The sequence below is a fragment of the Tasmannia lanceolata genome, unplaced genomic scaffold (genome assembly GCF_043159265.1).
Source record: "Tasmannia lanceolata isolate RefF3 unplaced genomic scaffold, GAP_Taslan_0.1 ptg000019l, whole genome shotgun sequence".
In the NCBI taxonomy this organism is placed as follows: domain Eukaryota; kingdom Viridiplantae; phylum Streptophyta; class Magnoliopsida; order Canellales; family Winteraceae; genus Tasmannia; species Tasmannia lanceolata.
This window is the reverse complement of record NW_027518696.1, coordinates 3,963,662-3,986,544: the sequence shown is the minus strand read 5'-3', so window position 1 is coordinate 3,986,544 and position 22,883 is coordinate 3,963,662. Positions and strand designations below refer to the sequence as shown.

At 39.8% G+C, this 22,883-nt stretch overlaps 1 protein-coding gene and 1 pseudogene across 4 annotated transcripts in view; both read right to left on the bottom strand.

The window, feature by feature from the left end:
• Positions 1-9,096, bottom strand: part of LOC143853551 (sugar transporter ERD6-like 16) — a 29,322-nt pseudogene extending 20,226 nt beyond the window's left edge. Inside the window, exons 1-2 of the transcript XR_013237171.1 lie at positions 8,721-9,096; positions 8,394-8,456 (exon numbers count right to left, since the gene is read on the bottom strand). The product of XR_013237171.1 is annotated as a sugar transporter ERD6-like 16 (transcript). The remainder of the gene's footprint in view (positions 1-8,393; positions 8,457-8,720) is intronic.
• Positions 9,097-13,831: 4,735 nt separating this feature from the next.
• Positions 13,832-21,166, bottom strand: RKF3 (receptor-like kinase in in flowers 3). 3 transcript variants are annotated; one of them, XM_077362540.1, is made up of 3 exons: positions 18,616-21,166; positions 14,109-14,213; positions 13,832-14,021 (listed from the first exon to the last, which is right to left on the bottom strand). In XM_077362540.1, exon 1 carries the CDS (start codon positions 20,622-20,624, stop codon positions 18,747-18,749), a length of 1,878 nt encoding a protein of 625 aa, XP_077218655.1. In that variant the 5' UTR covers positions 20,625-21,166; the 3' UTR covers positions 13,832-14,021; positions 14,109-14,213; positions 18,616-18,746. The 3 variants fall into 3 exon arrangements, with proteins under 3 accessions (XP_077218655.1, XP_077218654.1, XP_077218658.1); XM_077362539.1 differs by having other exon boundaries at positions 13,832-14,213; XM_077362543.1 differs by lacking the exons at positions 13,832-14,021; positions 14,109-14,213 and adding an exon at positions 14,220-15,356.
• Positions 21,167-22,883: the final 1,717 nt, after the last annotated feature.

The following is a 22,883-nucleotide window of genomic DNA, read 5'->3' as shown; positions in this document are numbered from 1 at the left end:
GAGGATTTTATTATCCTAGGATTTCATTTAAGATTCTATATGATTCTTATCTAAATGCAAGTTGTTCCTTAGGCTAATGCAGGTTAGCCTACATCCTAGCTTACTAGGCTTGTCCTAAGGAAAGATTGGGTGACTAGTGTAACTAGACCTATGGCACGGTTGCTATCCATAGCAAGCGTCCGTGATGAGGCTGAACTCCTAAATCTAGGACTCCCTAAAACCTAAGACTCCCTAAAACTTAGGACACGACACGACACGACACCAGTGTTCCTAAATTGGGCTCTAAGGGTTCCTAAAGGAATTTTAAATCCACCGGCTCTTGGGAATCTCGAATTCTTTTGGGTTTGTGGAAACTTTTAGAGTTTTCTTGAAGCTTTTATTATCTGAAGGTATTTAGTGTGTTTGGTAGCTTTTAAAGTTGTTTATTTAGAAGGTTTTAGTTTCACTTGAATGAGCCATTTAAAATAAATTTAAAAGAGTTAGCTTTTGGAATCGAAGACCGATTATCTGCCAGGAATGGTGCATGTGGTGGATAACTCCCCACACCTTCCATTCTTGTAACCAGGTAGCGAGTCTAGATTTCTGGTTAATTTCGGGTCCTAGATCCCACATCTAGGTGGCGACTCTGTCAGTCTCTTTCGTGTGGAATTCGAATTGCCTTAGTGATCCCAAGTTCACATGAAAGACGAATAAATAATAAAATGCACACGCCAATCGCGTAGGTACGAGAGACCAAGAGAGAGGGCGCGGCGGCTCGCGCCCCACCCCTCTCGCGGGATCGGCTCCCACAGTCTGGCGACTCTGCTGGGGATCACCTAACTTCATTAAAACTTCAAAAGATAATTCATTTGAATTTAATTTAACTGGCTCATAAAAACTCTATACTTGTTAGATTAGTTTGTCTTGTTTTATTTTCTCATCACATTTTACTTGAACTTAATCTAACAAAACCTGGAGGCATCATAGATTGCGCAAACATAGATACTTCAGAGGATCCATCCTCGACAAAAGCAGGACCTTATGTGATAAAAGGTAATGCCTAAGTCGCTGAGTGGCCCAAACCAAGGCTAAGCAGGTTTTTTCTAGGACAGTATACTTCTTTTCATACTCCAACATCTTCTTGCTAAGATAATACACAGCCTTTTCATGCTTGGTTTCTGGATCTTGCTGTGCTAACATACAACCCATTGTGGTTTCTGTTACTGACAAGTAAAGCAGCAATGGATGCCCCGGTATCACTGGACGGATTGGATCATTTCATGGAGGGGATTTGAATGTAAGTATTGCAATTCAAGAATAATTCACCCGAAGTGGGACCCGCAATATTTTGAAGAAACCAATTTTTTTTAGAAATGTAATTCGGCAGAAGGATATGTGTTTTTGGGAATTCGAAGTAGGGCCCAATACAAATAAAAAGAGGAAGAGGAGATTCGGTTTATTCAAAAGATTGGAAATCAATTTTATAACGTGCCTCTTTGTGGACCAAGAATATTACACGTTTGCAAGGATGCCAAATATATTTTTTTTCCAAAGAAGGAGGGTAAGAGATTGGAAATCAATTTTATAATGTGCCTCTTTGTTGACCAAGAATATTACACGTTTGCAAGGATTCCAAATATATTTTTTTAAGAAGGAGGGTAAGAGATTGGAAATCAATTTTATAATGTGCCTCTTTGTTGACCAAGAATATTACACGTTTTCTCAAAACGTGTCTGCCATTTGAGGGGGGTAGGTGGGTATCATTTTTTATTGTCAATTGGGTTCAATAAAAAGGGCAATCGTGGGTTGCTAAAAGGGGCAGGAGGCGTATAGCAGGTGACTAAGTTGAAGAAGAGAGATCTCTCTCTGATTGGGGGGAACAAGATTCTCTATCTCTCTCTCCCTCAGTTACTCTTCTTCACTCTCTTTCTCATGATCTTGACACCCCATCGTCCCATGCATCCATGCTATACCTATACCCATCTCCTCCAACAGTAGCCGATCTCTCCACTCAAGATCATGTATACCCCTGTTCCATCTCTCTCTTCTTGACCCTCTTTATTTCATCGAAAAAAATTTAACACCGGTGCTTTGCAAAAGGGATACAACTCTCCCTCTCCTCTCATCCCTTGGATATTTGCAACTCTTCGATCAATTGCATATTGGCAGCCCTCTTATCGATTTGATATCGGCAGCCCTTTCCTCATAAGCTTACGCACTCTCTCATCCCTATGTACAAAATCGTGTGATTCTTGGAATCGAATCCACTTGGTTGCCGAACCTTTGTGGTGCAATCCTTGGATCCGAAACTTCGTGGTCTAGTTCTTAAGAACCAAACTTGGATGGATTAATTTTTTGTGGATCAAGATCTTAGGGGCGGTTATTTTCGTTAAGTTTGGTGTAATCATCGAAAGGATGTTTTCGGACTCTCATGCTCTCAGCTTCGGATCGAATCGTCACTGAAGAGAGCAAAATAAAAGAAAAAAAAAGGAAGGAAAGGAGAGAACCCCTCTCTTAGAAAATTCAAGCCCTCTCTCTAGACCGAATCCCTCTTCTCCATAAGTTTGCATGGAATATCGTCTACAAAAAGGTATGCCTTTTGGAATTTTATTTTCTTTTCTATATTTGTATGATTGAGTGTTGTTTTGCGTATATTTTGGTTGCTGTCATGTTTAATTTCGTACCGGTTTGGCCTTTGTCATGTTCTCACTTATGCTAAATATAATTAATGTGTTAGGGTCATTAGAACCTATTTGCGATGGGATTTTGAAATCATTGGCTTGTTAGGGATGAGTCCAATGATAATGATGTAACTTCTTTCAATTCAATGAAATCTGATTCTCAGTATGTCTCTGTGTTTGCTTCTGACTTTAATAATAATGATAACACTCCCTCCTCAGACGAGGAAGGGGGGATCGACGAAACTCCCATTGAATTGCAGCATATGCTCAAACAAGAGGAGGAGCGCCGAGCCCAGCCTCTTAAAGATGAAATCAAAATTATAAACATCGGAACAGAAGATTTAATACAGGAAATACGAATTGGAAATACTCTATCTTTATACTCCAAGCTCTTATATTCGCTCTTTCGTTGGGTCTTTCTCAGGATGTCCTGCATTACTTCAAGTGTGGTTATGCCACAAGCTAAAAATTGCAGCTCCTGTCCATTTTGATCATACGTTATACACCTTCAGTGAATGGCGTCATGATGTTTCTTTCGATCGTAAAAGCGATTGGGTTGAATGGTTAAATTCTCGCCAAGAAGATCAGATTTATTGGCAAATTCCTGAAATCCAATAAGCTATCTTCAACACCGGAGAAGCTAACTACGTTCGCCTTCTTGGTCTCAAAAAGACTTCCTTTTATGTTCCTGCCAGGATTCAGCGTCAGTATGGAAGGGAGCAATCCATTGTGCCTCCCCTTCATCATTTCTATCCGCCTGAGGGTCTCAAGCCCAAGATTGTCAAAGCTGTTTCATCTGCTTGGGATGCCAGAATCATCAAACCTTTAAAGGAGTCAGTTGAGGAAGATTGTCGTCCGAAGAAGAAGTCTAAAAAGAATGCTTAGTTCCATGTTTATCTTTGAAAGATTGAACCATGTACTCAAATTTTAATGATTGATCAATAAAGTCCATCCTTCTCTTTCATTATCTTTGTCTATGTGTGCATCATCGTCTATTCTTCTTTCTGATTTTAAAATATGTCTTTCGGATATCACAGGGCAGTAAACATCATAGCTAACCCTACTACTCCTTGGGTTCGGGTCTCTTCGCGATTGGAGAGGAAATCTGTATCCCCGCCACCTTCTTTAAGAACCCCAGCATCTCCTTCTTTCCCGTCCTCATCCTCACCAATGGCAGACAACCAAGATGGTCCTCCACCCGCTGCTATCACCGATACTCTCACCTTGATTCTTCGGCAGCTTCAAGAGCTCAAAGAAGAGAACCAAGTTATCAAGGCTCAGCTCTCTGAGAAGGTCGGACCGTCGTTGTCCAAAGACAAAGGGCCTATGCACCAAGCAGCCACTCCAGTAGCACCTGCCCAAACAGTGTTCATCAATATCCCTGATAAAGTCGAAGAAGACTTAGAAAAAGAGCAGTACAGCGAGAATCACAGTAGGCCTTCTCAGTCCATGGTTGATAAGTCTGTTATGGAGAAATTAGAGACTCTTACCAGGAAAGTTCAAGGCATTCAGTTTCAAGACCAGGGTGGTTTCAATCCCGGTGATCTTACTTTATTTCCTGAAATTCGCCTTCCTGCCAATTTTCAAATGCCCGATTTTGACAAATATGATGGTGTGGGTTGTCCAATCACACATTTGCAAATGTTCACCATCATGTGTCAGCCTCAAGGCTTATCTTCTGAGCAAATGACTCAATTGTTCCCAGTTTCCCTAACCAAGGTTGCGAGGAGATGGTTCATGGTCTTGGACAAGACTCGTTACAGGACATGGAAGGATATCGGCGAGCAGTTCATCAGGCAATTCAAATATGATGATGGGACAGAAATCACCAGAAAGGATTTAGAGAGAACAAAGCAAAACTTGAGGGAATCCTTTTTGATTTTTGTGAAAAGATGGAGGAGAATAGCAGCTCAGATGATGGAGCGCCCGTCTGAGGAAGAACAAGTCCAGATAATCATGAAAAATATTTCCCCCCAGCTCCAGTATCACATGTCTTTGCAATACTATCCAGACTTCAAACACTTCATTGTGGCTGGCACCCAGATAGAGGAGGCTATGGCTCAAGGTGTATTCAACCGTAGCAACCCAAACCCCAGAGATTTCAAAAAGTCCCCTCCAGCCCAAGTCAAAAATTGGCAAAGAAACATGACAAAGGCCATCGCAAATAGGTTGTGCAGCAGTTAAAGAAAACTCAGGCTGTTATATCTGTATGGGGATTATTGATAGCATCAAAGAAACACAGAGAGGCTGTGTTAAAAGAATTGAATACAACACAGGTATCCTCAGAGATATCTCCGGAGCAACTGGCTGAAGTTGTTGCTCTAACCCAGGCCACCAGGGCCATTAGTTTCTCAGATCAAGAGCTGCCTCCTCAAGGTCGGAATCATGCTAGAGCTCTTCATGTCACTATTGTCTGTGGAGGCAAGAAAGTATCATCTGTGTTGGTAGATAACGGATCGGCGTTGAATGTGTGTCCATTAAGAACTGCCATTACCTTGGGTTTCGGTCCCACTGATTTTGCCGAATCAACCCTTGGTATCCTCGCATATGACAACACCCGCAGAAATGTGGTCGGAATCCTCACCACCAAGATCGTTATGGGCGGTCAAGAATTTGAGGTTGAGTTTCAAGTTATTGATATCAAAGCCTCGTTCAATATGCTTCTAGGACGTCCCTGGTTGCATAAGGAAGGTGCTGTTGCTTCAACTCTTCACCAAAAACTGAAGTTCATCAAAGATGGGAAGTTGTTCACTGTCAGAGGTGATGAAGAGCCAGAAATAGGGCAGATAACAGGAGAAACTCTACATTGAGTCATAGAGGGTTTTCTGAACCATGGTGACTAGACCGATTATCTGGCAGGAATGGTGCATGTGGTGGATAACTCCCCACACCTTCCATTCTTGTAACCAGGTAGCGAGTCTAGATTTCTGGTTAATTTCGGGTCCTAGATCCCACATCTAGGTGGCGACTCTGTCAGTCTCTTTCGTGTGGAATTCGGATTGCCTTAGTGATCCCAAGTTCACATGAAAGACGAATAAATAATAAAATGCACACGCCAATCGCGTGGGTACGAGAGACCAAGAGAGAGGGCGCGGCGGCTCGCGCCCCACCCCTCTCGCGGGATCGGCTCCCACAATACCCAAAATTGTTATTTCCAGCACAATTCTCTCTCTATAATCCCCTACAAAGTTTCTGTTTTACTGTTTCAGAAGTTTTGTTCAAGTGTTCTGTTTTCTGCAGAAACAGACACTTGTGTCTTAAATACTTGCAAAATTCAAAGGTGATTCAGGGCTTGATTCCGTTCAGTGCAGAATGTCGTCAAGCAATCGGTTTGGAACCGGGCTTCATTGTATCTTGGAGGCGAGTCCGTGGTCCCCTTTGCACACTACTGGCGGGGGCGAATATCGTCTTAAGGAGAGTGTTTACGCGCCTTGAAGCATCTTCTTATCTTCTTCTCAACCACTTCACGGATTTTCTCAAACAATAAGTTGGATCAATGAGACTCACTCAATTCAGGAGATTTGCTGCTTTGTTTTACGAAATCCAAGATAGAGTTGGTGATGCACATATAAATTCTTATCATGTGAGGAGGTCTGCATATGGAATAGTGGATAAGCTAGCCAAGGATGGGGTTCTCAGGGATAGTCTGGAGAAGTTTGACTATCTACTCCCTTGATTTTTTTTTCCCTCTTTATCTATTGTATTGTAGCTTCTCTTGTATCATTTTCCCAGACTTTCTCGATCTATTTTTCAATATATTCTACTTACCATTCCCCCCAAAAAAAATACAAAATCGTGTAGGGGTTAAAGTGTTTGGGAATTAATGGAAAAAATATTTTTTTACCAAAAAATTATTTTTTATTTACCCAAACCCACACCAAAACTTGGACCACGGCCCAGCCCGCTTGTTTATAAGAACTTGGGCTCATGTAAAACAAGGTCACCCAACAAATTTCAATGCCCCCGGAAAGGCTCAAGCCTTTCCTCCACTCCACCTCTTATAAGGAGGTGAAACTTTCTTCAAAGTTCTAATGTGGGACTAAACATTCTTGCATTGGAGTTGAAACCCACTCCACACACCCCTAGGTATTGGGTTCAAGTCACAACAAACCACGAAAGATAAGAGCTTTGATAACAAGAGGGAGATTTCAATTTTGAATCTTCCCTCCAAATTTTAAGTTCAAAAAGTAACTTTTGACTTTAAAATTTGTAACAGTTTCTGATTACATTGAGGGGGGAGGGTGCATGCTTATTTGGTGATTTGCAGGAAGTACCATGTAAAAACACCTAACCTGTTTCCACGCACTGTAAGTAAAGATTAGAGTGGATAAAGGTGACGATCTTTTCAGGATAACAAAATGATCTGGACCATCCAATTAGTGGTCTCCAATCGAACCACTAAAACAACAAGTGTTTTCCTGCTTTAAATGTCCATTTACTGCCTGCCCATTTATTGGTTAAGAGCCTCCAATCGTAAATTATCTCATCCATTGATGTGGCTGGAGGCCTGGAGTCCAGATTTGCGATCCATTTCTGTGGGTCCAACCTCGATTGTATGATCCTAGACCTTTGATTAAGCTATAAGGCACGGTTTCGTCATACATATCGGATGTCTGTTCAGGATGAAACTATGGCCCACAAGATCAAGAGTTCCGATCACACACATGTCCCATGTGGGACCCAAGGTTGTTCGTTATGATTTAATCCAAATGTTTAAAATAAAATTTGAACCGAATTAACCAAGTAAGTACAACATTGCTAAGTATGTAATCAATCAAATGACAAGCAAAAAAAGAGGAATGCTAAACTCAGGTGCACCCTTTCACCTGATTTCTGCAAGGGCGCCCTTAAAAAGGAATGCTAGACTCAAGGATGCCCTTGCAGAAATCAGGCGAAAGGGCACCCCCATTGGTCAATCACATCAAAGTGCATTTATTGCTCCATTTAAGTTTATACTTCTATGTGCCCTTATAAATGCTCTTTAATGAGATGGACCAATGGGGGCGCCCTTGTAGCTGGTTTTTGCAACGGCGCCCTTCATTTTATCATTCATCATATTAGATATATTAGCAGATATGGTACCACCTTTTTAATATCGACACCCCCTCTATTTAAAGAATGGGATAAATACATTTACACCCCCTCTAGTTTCTGACACATCCACTTCGACCCCTATAGTTTAAAAATTGACAAATACACCCCTGTAGTTTCAATTTGTTTAAGGTTTGCCCCCCTCAGCTGAAGGTTCGTCCATAGATTGAAGGGTTAGTATGATCCGATGGAGCTGATTTTTTGGGCACACCCTATCTATGTCCGGACCCATCAAATGAACGCTTTGGATCATCCAAATAATGTGGGCCCATACCCGAATCCAAAGTGTTTGGTAGTTTTTGGATTCGGGTATGGGCGCACATTATTTGGATGATCCAAAGCGTTCATTTGATGGGTCCTGACATAGATAGGGTGTGCCCAAAAAATCAGCTCCATCGGATCATCCTAACCCTTCAATCTATGGACGAACCTTCAGCTGAGGGGGGCAAACCTTAAACAAATTGAAACTACAGGGTGTATTTGTCAATTTTTAAACTACAGGGGTCGAAGTGGATGTGTCAGAAACTAGAGGGGGTGTAAATGTATCTATCCCTTAAAGAATAGGATGTAAGTATCAAAGCTGGAAATTGGAAATATCAGATCCATCTGTTAATTACTTGCAAAACATAGCCATGAGCAAACCTGTGCAAGAGATAAATGAAGATCTTCACTGATACCAGATTGAGTAGGTGCCGAAAACCCCATCTGTAAAACAAAAGAATCAAGGTGAGAAAAACATTGTAGGAAGAAAAAAAGAGCTACAAAACTGGGTGAAGACCCTCAATTTGACTCAGTGAGTTGGTCCTAGAAACATGGCACCAATATAGTCCAACCGAGTCGAGCTTAATCTCAACCAATGTAATCAAAACCGGATGTGGGTTTATCAAATCCCAAATAAAGAGTACTTTTTAAAAAAAAAAATTCATGATGAATGGAGGATTTGGGTCCAAAAAAAAGCTGAGTACTCACACATATTCCGTATTCGAAAGACCCACAAACCGCAACAAAAGTACTGAGGAGAACCATGTATATGGATTCGTTGTTGCCCTGTGACTCATCTTTTTGGCTATGGGTCTCGATGAGAGGCTCTCTCATCCCATCTTCTCCAATTTCTACGTCTATGGGAGTACCCATATCAATCAATTTATCAACCTATCTAAAGAACAAATAGAATGATCAAAGAGGCTGAATTCAAACCCAAAAATAGTAGTGTGAGAGGAGTCTATTGTCTCAGAAAAAATGGCTAAGGATGTAGGTCTGATATATCTGAGAGAGAGAGAGAGGGGGGGAGAGCATGTGTTTCATAGCTGTCAACACTAGAGATGGGTTCTCTTCTAACATTGTTGGCCCATTTTTACACTAAAAATAAGCTCACTCTGACAGCCTGACGTAGATTTGACAAAGATGTCTAATCATTTTTTTAAAACAGGGATTGTACTTATCACATTGGAGGGGGATCATTTATTATACGTAATCTTATTCTAATCTAGTTGACTAATTTATCTTCCTTACCTCATCTAACTTACTTCCCTAATCTAAAAATTGTCCAACTGAAACATTGGGTCCGCCTTTACAATCTCATCATCATTGGGTCCTTTACCATACACAACCGTTCATGTGCAAGAGATCCAGACCGTTCATCTATGGGTCCTACCACCTTGAATACCATGGGCTAATGTTTTGGAGCCGGTCACGAATGGCAACATGATACATACGGGTCAAAAATGAGTTAACGAAAATACACGGAAGGTTGTTGAATAGCATTATCTTTAACATTCCGAAGTAAATTTGGAGTGAAAAACACATTATGAAATTATAATTCTAAAGAGATATACACTAAACCTTTGGCTTATATACTCACAATCAGGTAGTGATGATGCTCCCATCTAGGTTGGCCTAGTCATGATCAGAATTCAGCACATGGTGGTAAATATTTGGAATAATAACAATATAAACATAGAAACATGACAAGACTACCTTTTATATATCTTTGATTTGTAGCCCCACATAGTGATAGACTTGGAGATGTTTACCTGTCAATCTATCTCATCTTCATTTGTTGAATGTGTCATTCCTAAATAGTTATTTTTGGTTGATGGCAAACTTTTTGAAAAGTCTGATCCTTTATTTTGTTTGTTGAAGAAGGGTATTCTGTTTTATCAAACTTTCGTTTAGTTCATTTTCTAATGGATGGGACAGCTTCCCATACTAAGGAGCATAGTTTAAAATTTCGGTTTCGGAACCGGTTTCGGGCCTTTAATTTTCTGAAATTTCGGTCGAAATCAAGCACTTGCGTCATTTTCTTTCGGTTGAAATTTCGGCCGAAATTATCGAAATTTCGGCCGAAATTATCGAAATTTCGGTAATTTTCGTCGAAATTTCATTTTTTAAACCCGCTAATAAAAATTAAACAATTATAAACACACTATGTCTCATGTGATTTAACCGTCCAGCCCCTTAATATATCATATTCCAGTGAGAAGTTTCTCCCTCCACGCGTCTCTATCCCTCTATCCAAAACCCTTTCTCGAAACTTCTGTCCTCATCCTTTGGTAGATGATAAAACCTATCCACGTGTCTCTCCCCTCTTTCTCTCCCACACGATTTAACCTTTTAGGAAAAATTTAAAAAAATTAAAAGAATCGAGATTTTTAGTTGAAATACCTGAAATTTCGGATAAAATTTCGGAAATTGCAAATTTCGGTCGAAATTATGTAACGTTTCGGGTATACCCGATTTCGGTTTCGGGGTTGACCGAAATCCGAAATTTTGGATTTCGGTCGAAATTTAAAACCATGCTAAGGAGGGTCTATGTATTTTGTATTTTTCTTAGTTGATACTTGGATAGGTTTATGACTTAAATGATTTCATCTTCATCTGCGGAGTCTCTTGTTCCTGAGGCTGCATTTATTTCAATGTAAAATGGGCGTAAAACAAATTTTATGTCCATATTTCCAGTTAAAAATGAGAGGAAAATTTGTTTTTATTTGAATGGAACATAGCCTAAATAATTCCTCTCTGTCGGCAGGAACTTTCATAGAAAGTCTAATAATCATTTGTAAAAAAAAAATTTAATCATCTGTTATGTCATCCATAAATTGCATCTCTAATGGATGGTGGTGACATGAGACCATTGAAAAAAAAAATGAATGGTGACCTGCTCCAATAATTCCTACACTATCCTTTTCCTATTTATAAGAGTTTGCAATTTTCATATAAAATGAGTTAACTAAAGCCTAAAAAATTCATTTTCCGTGGTAAATTTTTTCTAGTAAATTTTTTTTCTGCACATCTCAATAGAAACAGAAGATGTGTAAGCTTAGTGACAAACGTCGTAGAAAATAATTGAAGGCAGAAATCTCTCCGAGCAGCAACACATGGGCTACTTACTATAGGGACCATTTTTATTTTCTCCTTTTAGCTTGTGAGCTGTACTGAAAGCTTATAACATATGTTAGATCCAACCTGGTATACAGTAATGCAGACTTATTTGTTAGGTCAGATATTTAACATCTAGAGAGAAATTTGATTGAACAATTTTTGTCTTCACTCGATAAAATACTAAAAAGTGCACATTCCAAGTAAACAAAATGGGTGCATTTATCATCAATATAAATAATGCAGTTATGATCAGGACTCTGCTTTGATTTGTGAATCTCCTAATCTCCCAGCCACCTTTGTGCAACCAAACAGAGCATAAAGCGTGATGACATCCTGTGTGCCCACACATGGCATTAACTTGTTGACCTCACTGTACTTGAAGAAGATGGGGCTAAAAAGGGCTAAGTAAGTAACCAGCCGTGTGAAGGGAACTATAAAGTTTGTGATCTCATCTTTTTAGTACTTAGATGACCATGTATTTTGACTTCTTAATCTTCAAAATCTTGGTTGGATTTCTTGGCCTTATACATAATTATAGATAAGACTAGTTATCTTCTTGATTGGATGTTGATAGGATCTTGAGTGTGACATTGAAAGGCGAAAGCTAATTAATAGTGTAAATCAAAGTGGAGGAATTCTAGACTGAAGGGAGCCCTTGTAAAAAAGAGGTGACACCAGCAGCATGTTTTACTTTTCAGCCGTTATTAATGTATGATGGTGATGTGTAGCCAATAAGAGAGCGCCCTTTCACCTCTTTTTTGCAAGGGCTCCCTTAATTTTAGACTTCCTCATCAAAGTGAATAGTTCCATTATCAAAATATGGCAAGCAGAAATCGTTACCCTGTATCTAATGAGAAATTTGGATGACCCTATAAAACTATACAAATGTAGAACTTTTGACTGTTACTACCTTATAAATGCATTTTACATAGCTATTAAGTATCTTCTATATGTCAATCTCTTAAATATATTCTAGATGTAAATTTCTTTAGGCTACGGATATCTGCTGCACGATACCACATGACCCTGTTTAATTCAAACTGACCTTGTTTAAAATTGTTTAACCGGCTTTCGAAGGCTATTTAATTCCCAAAAAGCTCTCAACAGCCAATTCAGAGTGTAAAATAGGTGAGTTCGACCTAGGGGTGCAAGTTTGGCCCTGTCAACCCTGACCCGCCCTGAGCCCGAACAGGGTCTGGGCTGGATTTTCCGACCCTGAGGGCGGGTCAAGGTTCATTTTTTAGGCCCTGACTTAGGGTCGGGTCGGGTTCTGGGTTAATGCCTCGGGTCACCCTGACCCGGCCCGACCCTAAGTTTTCTATTATAGAATTGAACAATCTGTGCATGTTTCTTTTGCTAATGTTTTCTATATATTGGATTGATGTTTCTTTAGATTATTGTTGTTAATTGTCTCTGCTGCCCGACATGTTGTTGAATTCATTTTGTCTTATTTTGTTCCCCCTTCTCTGTTTATTGATCATTTTGTTCTATACTTTTATATGATATGTCGTTGCTTTATTTTTGGCACTCTTAACAGGTATTTTCACTAGGGTCCAATCAGGGCGGGCCAGGGCCACGCTGAGCCCTGTAGGGCGGGAAATGGGTTGAGGTTTTTCGGCCCTGACTCAAGGTTAGGGCGAGTTAGGGCGGATCCAGGGTTGGATTAGGGTTTTGAAAAACCCGACCCTGAGTTCGACCCATTGTCAAAGCATGGCATGGTCTGATATCAGTAGCCTTTTTTTTATACCTATTAAATACATTCATTTCAAGGATGTGGCTCTCTTTTAGCTCATAAGATTTGTCATAAGATATTGATATTTTTTGGGCAGTGACAAACCGACCCCGTATATCTTAAATCAACCCCTTTTAACGGAAAACGTTACGGCTTGTGAATAAAGTTTTCATCTGCCGCTAAACACCGTACAAGTGTACAACTCACACGCCCCAACTTTTCTGTTAAAAGGGGTCGATTTATCACTCACCTATTTATTTATTTTTCCCATTAATGTTCACGCATACAGGGAGAAAAAAAAATCTTTCGAGACTAGCAAATCCCTATCTTAACAGACACCCCCCGCCCCACTTAATGACTCTTCTTATCTTATGCAGTTATGCGCAGGCAACTGTCTGGAGCTGGATCAACAAACCACCTACAAGCAGGAAGAAAATCAATGGATTGAAAGCATCCACTGTAATAATTAAAGCAGAGACGTTCTCACAGCAAAATTAAAAATCAGTAACTAAATCAGATAGAACACATACTAAGAATTTCCATGAACCTGGAAAAAACTTAAAAAGGCCATGTGATCACATTCTTGACCATTCTTCCACTAATAATGAGTGACAGATCTAAGTGAAAGGTGAAGAAACTGGTTAGGAGGGCTATCGATTCTGATACCAACGATTCATACTCATCAAAATCAACATTTCTGATTGGCCCATAAAACACTTTGATCATTGCAGGTCTTTGTGCAAAGGGTGACAGACTTAGGCGTGATGTTTAGGTGTCTCATCTTTCATTTGTAATTAAGCTGTTCGAAACAAAGTGCATGTCAATCAATCGATCTGTTAAACTTGAAAGGATAATCTTTTGAAAATCCTTTCAGAAAATTTATGACACTTATAAAATAAGCAACATTAGTACCAGATTTTGATTATTCAGTTAAAGTCTCACCACAAATCAACTGCATTATTCAATATGCATCCAGAATCTCAAATGCTTTATTAAAGCAAAATGTACTCCAACAATAATAATATCAACATATTCATAAGAGCACATTTTCAGTACTCAGGAGGACAAACTCCTGTGAACAGGTTTGAGAAGAGAACAAGAGGGTGCCCCATTTCATATCCAGGTCCCATCACTTTCCCAATGAAATGGCGGAGTATCTTATCCCATGAAAACAGAACAAACAATTGTATAAAGAAAAAAGCTAAAAAGAAGATCACTTAAGTATTTTTTTTCTAAATGATCACCTTTGGGCCCCACATGTGACACTTGGATGGGATTGGGTTGATTGATCCAACTGAAGAAAACAAGTTCCGCACATTGGACCCATCTTGATCGGATAATCCTAGTCCCTGCAAAGACAAGATGAAGTGTTGATTTTGGTAGACCTTAATCTTATGGATGGGCTGTTTACCTGCATCAGACCAGTACCAAGTAGGTCGCCTCATGATGGCCCACCAGATTAACGGTTCAGAATACATACAGATGTAGTTGACCAAATGTTGATCCTTACGGTGATGGTCCACATAGCCAGACTCAATGTAAATGCAAGCAGCACTGAAAAGGATTGGATTGGTCTCACCAGTAACATAACCACATTTTATCAAACAAAATCACAATTTTTTCCCATGATATTATTCACAAAGAGTAACCGACATTCAGTATTATTAACTACTAATGAGCTACAGAAATCCTAACCATTCAATAAAAAAAAAAAGCTACAGAAATCCTAGAACCTGTGATAATGTCTGTAGTAATGGATCCCCTTCTTAGACTGAGGGAGTTGTCATTTTTAGACTGACGGAGTTGTCTTCAAAGTTGAAAAAGATCCCATTCTATCACATTAACCAAAAGAGTTGTCATTTATTGTTTTGCATTAGCAAAACAATATTACTCTCCTCATATTGAGAAATCATCCCTTGCATCCACCGGTAGTTTCCAAAAGGGTAATAAAGGGGGAGAAAGAAGATTCTCCGAGGAACAGGATAAGCTGAAATGCACTTATAGTGGCCAAAGAAGACATTATAGGGGACATTGTTGAGATCTTACTGGTGCATCCCTAGGAAGCATATCCCACAATCTATGCTCCTCCTTCTATGATGGTCCCTGATGAACTAGAAAGCATGCATATCTGGCTCAGTTGAAGAGCTCGTCTGCCTGTGGATATGCCCATACAGGGACACATACATCTGCATTCTAGTCTCCCACCCCCCTAATCACGGATCATTGATTTGGTGCTTCAGTGAATTACTTCAGTGAAGACTTCTAACAAAATATCAGGAGATAGGACTGATACTTAGCAAAGATGGGCAAAGGGAAGAAGAGATGAGAGTAAAAATAGATAGAACCTGATAGTGATGAATTGAAGAATCAACTGCAACCAAGCAAAAAGTTGACGCAACTTGTGATAATCAGGTAATCTAGGGCATGAGAACATGGCTCCAACCAACTTTAAACTGTAAAATCTAGGACCTAATCTGCACAAGGGCTTGCGGCTGCAGACGAAAAGGAAACTAACCAGTTACAATACTGAGTTTGCAAGAACATGTAAATAAAAGGTTCTTCAAAAGCATCTGTATGTAAAGGATGTGATGATCAATTGAACAAATTGTTACCATTCTTACAAATTTCTCAGCTCAAGAATTTTTCAGGAGTAAAAACTAAAACAGATAAATAACAAAATGGAAACCCCAAGTTTATGGCTTCTTAGTTCTTGGGTACATTAGTTGTGGAGGGTGATTCTTTGAATGTTGTCGAGTGGATGAAGTCCAAGGAGAAGTATCTTTGGGGAATAGCTATTTCAATAGAGGAAGCCCTGATTGCTTTGAGTGACTTTTCACCATTCTCCTTGCGAGGCCAGTATCAAGCTGGACATGCGATGGCTCGAGATGGAGTTTTATGGCAAGCTAATTGTCAGCCCTTTTTTTCCAATTATGGAGATAAGCAGTGTTTTTCAGCTGTTCTGTGTCTCTTTGGTATCCATCTGAGTCATTATTGTATGTTTCCTTCCATTTTCACTTAATAAATTTTTAATTGTTTGTTTCCATTTTTCACTTAAAGCTTTCTTTGCAATAGGAAAAAAAAATGTTATGATATTATCATGAAAAAATTAGAACTTGGGAAAATGAAACATTTGAAATTATTGGAAAACTCGTAATCAAACATTTGAAATTATTGGGAAAATCGTTTTTCTTGAATGTATAGAAAAAAAAAATATGACGATAATTTCGAGCTCTCGAAGATGGCATCACTGTGACTACATGCATAAAGAAATATTCTACCCCTAACTAAATTCACTAGTATTGGCATTCCCCATTGCGTATTGCCTCGTTTACAACAATACAATGACAAGGAATGGCAAATCAAATATAGTTATTTCAGATATGTGGCCATTAAAAAATAGGGAAAATTACATTTACACCCCCTCTAGTTTCTGACACATCCACTTCTACCCCTATATTTTAAAACGTGACAACTACACCCCATGTGGTTTCAATTTGTGTAAGGTAGACCCCCTCAGTTGACGGTTCGTCCACAGATTGAAGGGTTAGGATGATCCGATGGAGCTGATTTTTTAGGCACACCCTATCTATGTCAGGGCCCATCATATGAACGCTTTGGATCATCCAAACAATGTGGCCCCACTGTGTTTTTGGTAGTGTTTGGATTCGGGTATGGGCCCACATTGTTTGGATGATCCAAAGCGTTCATTTGATGGGCCCTGACATAGATAGGGTGTGCCCAAAAAATCAGCTCCATCAGATCATCCTAACCCATCAATCTGTGGACGAACCGTCAACTGAGGGGGCCTACCTTACACAAATTGAAACTACAGGGGGTGTAGTTGTCACGTTTTAAACTATAGGGGTAGAAGTGGACGTGTCAGAAACTAGAGGGGGTGTAAATGTAATTTTCCCTAAAAAATAAGTTCATGGTTTCATATTTAGTTCTTTGTATTTTCTGTTTTTTAACAGATAATTTCTTAATAATTGTGTATATGGAGAAAAGCACAAATTTTTTTTTTTTTGTAAATGGCAACATTAAATATATTAATATATAGAACCGAGATGGTCCATAAAGATTACATTAAGCGATCAAAAAATAAAACAAAGTCAAGAAGAAAGGAAGTCAAACCACTCCAATTCTAACCTATTCACACCCGCTCTTGCTAGAGAGTCTGCTTCACTATTAGCAGGCCTCCTTTCATGCTTAAAAATAATAGAGGAACCTAACACTAGATCAGAGATTTCCTCAATTAAAGATAGGAACTTCAGGGAGGAGCTGCAAGTCCCGAAAGCCAAGATATAACATTTGAAGAGTCGCCCTCCACAATGACCTTATCGTAAGAACCACTTTCCAGATGCTTTATCCCACAGTATGTGGCCCTTACTTCCGCCTCATTTGAATCCGAGAAACCAATGGGCCCCGAAAAGGCCCACAGAACCGCACTCTCTGAATCTCTGCACAAGCCGCCAATACCTGCTGGACCGGGATTACCTAAGCTCGATCCATCAAAATTCATTTTTCCCATATCAGACATAGGTGCTTCCCACTATTGTGATATTTGAACTTTACTCACTCCTTCATTACAAATAATCTGCCACCCTTCCCAAAGATCAAAAGCCGAAACGAACCTAAAGAGATGAAGACTTCTAGCCCACAGAATACAAGCAACTATGATCTTTACATACAACCAATAGGGGGTTTTAGACACCCCTTCAAACACCCTAGAATTCCTTTCTTTCCAAATAACCCACCAAGTGGCTAGAAGACAAATCTTCCAAAGCACTTTCCCTTTCTTTTTCCACGGACACAGCTCTCAACTTTTAATCAAATCAGAGATGGAGTTGGGAAAAACCCAACACACACCGAAGCGCGATAGAAAAGCACAAAATTTCTAATTAAAAATGTGAAATGTTGCTGCTGAATTATCAAATCAAACATTCTTTCCAAAACTTCTAAGATCAATACACAACACCACGTCATACAAGTCAAACATTCTTTCCAAAACATCTTAGATCAATACACAACACCAAGCATAAGTAATATTCTTGGCTCAGAAATCTTACCAATTTCATCATAAATCAAGATATTCTAAGCCACTACAGTTTTGTAAGAAAAAAAAGGGCACGCCATTTAATGTAAATCACTGGATTATTTATTGGAAAACAGCATAAATGAAACATTAGACATCATTCAGGCTCTACTAATCCTCTCAAAACATATATTAGCAACTAGTGATAAAACTGCAAAACTAGCACTTCCAAATACCATTAGGTCAAGCTTGCAGTCTTAACATATAGCATGAAACCACAAAATGCAAGCCCTTGAATGAAATGGAAATCTATGTTACATGATTTTAAAAAAAAAAGGGGGCGGCTCAGTGCACGAGGGTCCCAACATTGGGAGGGCTAGATGTACGCCAGCCTTACCCCTGCGTTGCAGAGAAGCTGTTTCCGTGACTCGAACCCATGACCACCAGGTCAAAATGGAGCAACCTTACCGCTGCGTGAAGGCTCGTCCTCTAAATCTATGTTACATGATTTGATAAAGAATCATGTTCCATCGTAAATCTATGTCCATCGTAAATCTATGTTACATGATTTGATAATAAAAAAAAAAGAACTAAAAAAACATATAATAAACGACCCACCTCTTATAACGAAAAGAATCAAATATTATTTACAAAGATGGTCACAATTCAAATTCAGGAAGTGGAAAATATGGATCCACGATGGAAGAACAGGCTCATACCAGAGGGGAAACAAGTGCACTTTGTGACTTTAGACGATCCCTTTAAATCAGAACATCAAGTTCTGCTCAGTTACTTTCAGCTGTGGTAAGGATTATTCCTTTTCCTTATAATAAGAGCTTAGGTTATCGTTCTAAGTGGTATTGGTAAACGACTGGTATCCAGCAGAACTGGAGATATGACCAGAGCCACTGCTACTCACTGATTTCTCGATGTCATCAATATGCGCTACAAGAGGGATGGGACGCTCTGGAATTGAAGGGACCGGTAAGTCAGTTTCCATTATCTTCACAATCTGATCCATTGTTGGCCTAGCATGCAACTGTGGATGAGAACAAAGAACGGCGAGCAATACATATTTTTCCATGACTTCAACTGGACCCCACTCAGTCATACCATCTTCAATAACATCCAACGCTCTCCCTTTCTTCACTAGTGACCAAGCCCAATCTGTAACGAGCCACGACTTACCATCGGTACTCGAAATGAGTGCCTTCTTCCCACTTAAAAGCTCAAGAAGCACAACCCCAAAGCTGTAAACGTCACTCTTCTCAGTCAATTGCCCATACAAAGCATATTCCGGTGCAACATAACCAAGAGTACCTGCAACCCTTGTGCTCAGGTGAGTCATCCCCTCCGGTGCGAACTTCGCCAGGCCGAAATCCGCCACTTTGGGCTCAAAGCTCTCGTCCAATAGAATATTGCTAGCCTTGATATCTCTATGAATAATAGCTGGCTGTGCACCATAGTGCAAGTAAACTAAGCCTCGTGCTGTCCCAATAGCAATCTTCTGGCGTATCGGCCAACTAAGCTTCTCCTCCATTGATCCAAATAGATGGTCATGAAGGCTTCCATTATGCACTAGATCACATACAATTATCCTCTGGTGGCCTTCAAATTTAGTCGTTGCAGTACAATAACCCCTTAAAGCAACAAGATTGACATGCCTAACACTGGCAATAACCTCCACTTCATGCGTGAAGCTCGCATCCCCAGCAGCAGAGCAGTTCTTGAATCTTTTCAATGCCACCTCAGTCCCATCCAATAAAACTCCCTTGTACACATTCCCATAGCCTCCCTTGCCAATTATATAGTCCCTAGAAAAATTCTTCGTCGCCACTTTGATATCCTCGAATGTAAACTTAACAAGAGTCGTACTTGCGCTCATAGAGTCCAACCCCGAAACTAGAGTCGTATCGAATTTAGCCAACTTCTTTTTCCTCTTCCATTTCCTCCATTTTCTCAACAAAAACCAAAACCCTAAAATCAGGGCCAGAAGGCCGACAACACAACCTACCACGACTCCAACAATCAAACCCGTGTTACTCTTATTAGAAGAAGGTGAAGAAGCACTAAGGAGGAACATACACATGGCGGTCCCATCATCCGTGGGCCCAAACTGATTAACCACACCAGCAGCATATATGAAGGGATACGCACTACATTCCGTCACATTCCCAACTTCAGGGCCGGGAAGGTAGGACGATTGGAGCCTAGACAAGCTTGTAGTGCACGAAGAACAGGGTGAATTGTTTGAAAGGGACTGATTGCACGAATTCTGCACGTCCTGGAGGGACGATTGTGGGACTATGGATTCAAACTGGGTCAGAGATGTTATGTTCATGCAGCCCTCTGAAATCCAATTGGTTTGAAATCCACAGCGAGATCGAATGCTGAAATCTGGGAAGTACCCATTGGCTAGGGTCTGATAAGAATCCCAACAGGCTTGGGATGAATTTAAAGGGGGGAGGAAAAGGCCATTAGTTTTTAGGTATTCAGCTTGGACGAGGTGGAGACCCTGAAGAACATATTGACACCGTGTGGAAAGATTTAAATTTTGAGAATTCGAAGGAGCGGATTCGATGAATTTCTGGAGAACCCCAAAATTCATCGGACAGCCCGAATCGGCGAGTTTCCGATTCAAAGGTCTGTAGCCATTAACAGTTGCACTAAAATCAGAAAACCCTAAAAGGAAGAATACAAGGAAAATAGACTGAATGCAGACCGACATCGATAGCTAGGGTTAGGGTTTTCTAGAACTAGGGTTTTCTTTTGTTCCTTGAATGTAACTCAAAATGCAAGGAAACGAGAAAAGAAAAGGAAGATGAAGAAGGGGTTTACCTCCAATCATAATCAGAAGCCGAATTTTGAATTGTTTTCATGTGGGATTTGAGAGATAAAAACCTAGAAAAACTATATTTTCTCTCTCACTCTCTTTTTTCTAGGGTTTTACTGTTTTGAGTTGTGAGAGAAAACAAAGAGAAAGTGAGTAGTCTTACCTTCAGCCGGCAAAGGTTCTAGAGAAATGGGCAGCTTCTCAGAAGCAGTGATAAGATCTTATCTCTGAGACTGTAGAGGGGAAATGCCAAGACGCGCCAGGTGGGTATTCCTGAAACCAGCACACCAAGGTGGGTGGTAAGGTGGTTGTGGGCAGAATATAGAAATGCAATTTGGGGAAAAAAAAATGATTCAAGAGTGGAAAGCTATTGAGACAAGACAAAAAAGTGAATGATCTACTGATCACGCTCCATTTCAAATAGGACAGTTTCAAATTCAACAACTAATGTTTTAGAATGAATGATCTACTGACATTTTCATTACTATGTTTGTTTTAATAACGGGACGAACTTGCCTTGTCTTTTATTATTTGCTTGGCTTCTGAGAGCAGTTTGAGAATGAAAATGGTACGAGTTAAACAATTAGAATGCAAAAAAATTGCTTTTTTATAGATTTTTCATACTATTGGCTGGGCTTATGTAGGGGTGCAACTCGGGTCGGGTTGGGTTCGGTTGGGTTGAGGCCAACCCAAACCCGACCCTAGAAACCATTTAGTCAACCCTAATCTTACCCGAGTTCCAATCCGATGAGGTTCAACCCGACCCGACCTGACCTGAGGAGCCCTTTTTTCCAACCCGACCCGAACACAACCCGGGTTGGGAAAACTTAACCGGAACTTGAATCCGACCCGATGTTTTATCGGGTTGAACCCGACCCGGGTTGCATCCCTAGCTTATGTCACTTTGATGTTACGGTAAAAAGCCATTTGTTCGGTCCCCTTCTCCGTCGTACTCTCGGTCTCCCTAGCATTACTATTAAGGAAATTATAATAGCCTTTGAGAGCTGGTTAAATAGTAAAAGATAAGGTGAGTTCGGCCCATTATCAAAACATTGTGGTGTAAATATTGTGGCGAAGATGTAATCTATCAGGTATAACAGGATTCTCAAATTCAAGTTTTGACTCTTCATCGGTAGGCTAGTTTTGACCTTTTTAGGAGGCGAAATGAAAATCCATTATGGGAAAAAAGAAGAAGCACAAAAGCACGAGATCCTCTACGTGACATGTGCACAAGAAAATAAAAAGGAGAACACTGATCCCCCAAATAAAAAAAAACATGTGAAGATGACCAATTCACTAAATCAGTCATTTTCAGAATGGGATCCCATTTTTTGAAGTGAGACATTTTATCCTTTTTTTTTTTTGTATTTACCTGACGAGGAATAATAGATGCAAGGGAGCCCTTGCATAAAGAGCAGAAAAAGGGCCCTTGATTGGTTCCACGTCACTTGAAAAAGTAAATTCACTTACACTTAATGATGCGGAACCAATCAAAGGCCCTTTTCTAGCTCTTTATGCAAGGGCTCCCTTGCATCTACCATTGCTCTTAACTCACTTTCTTACAGAAAAACACAATATTTATCTCTCATTATTTAGAAGTGCTTAAGGAATAACAATAGAGTACACGCAATAGAATTGTTAGGAAGACACCTCATGTGTTAGTGTGTTAGGGAGTTTCTTAACAACCCTCCCTATTATGCCACTTTCCCATGACGCGTTAATGACCCTTTTAGCAGAACAAAAATACTCTTACATCTTTTATAAGATGACAAATATACCCATATTTAGGTACACATGATCAAGGTTTAAAATTGCAATTTCGATACCGGTTTCGGACCCATGAAATTTCAAATTTTCGGTCGAAATCTCGTACGAAAACCGAAAACAATATTTTATTCAATATTAAATTTCGGTGAAATATTAAATTAATTTTTTTTTAAAAATAGATTTTTTGGGTCAAATTTCGACCGAAATTTCAGTCTGAAATTTCGGATTTCGGTCGAAATTTAAAACCATGCACATGATAAAGTAGGAGTGTTGTTTTGGACAACCTTGATGCAAGCACGTTTTCCTATCATTTTTCCAAATAACAAACATAACCTTTATTAGTTATTACACATGACCTTAAGAGAAGCACGTCTCCCTCTCTCTGTC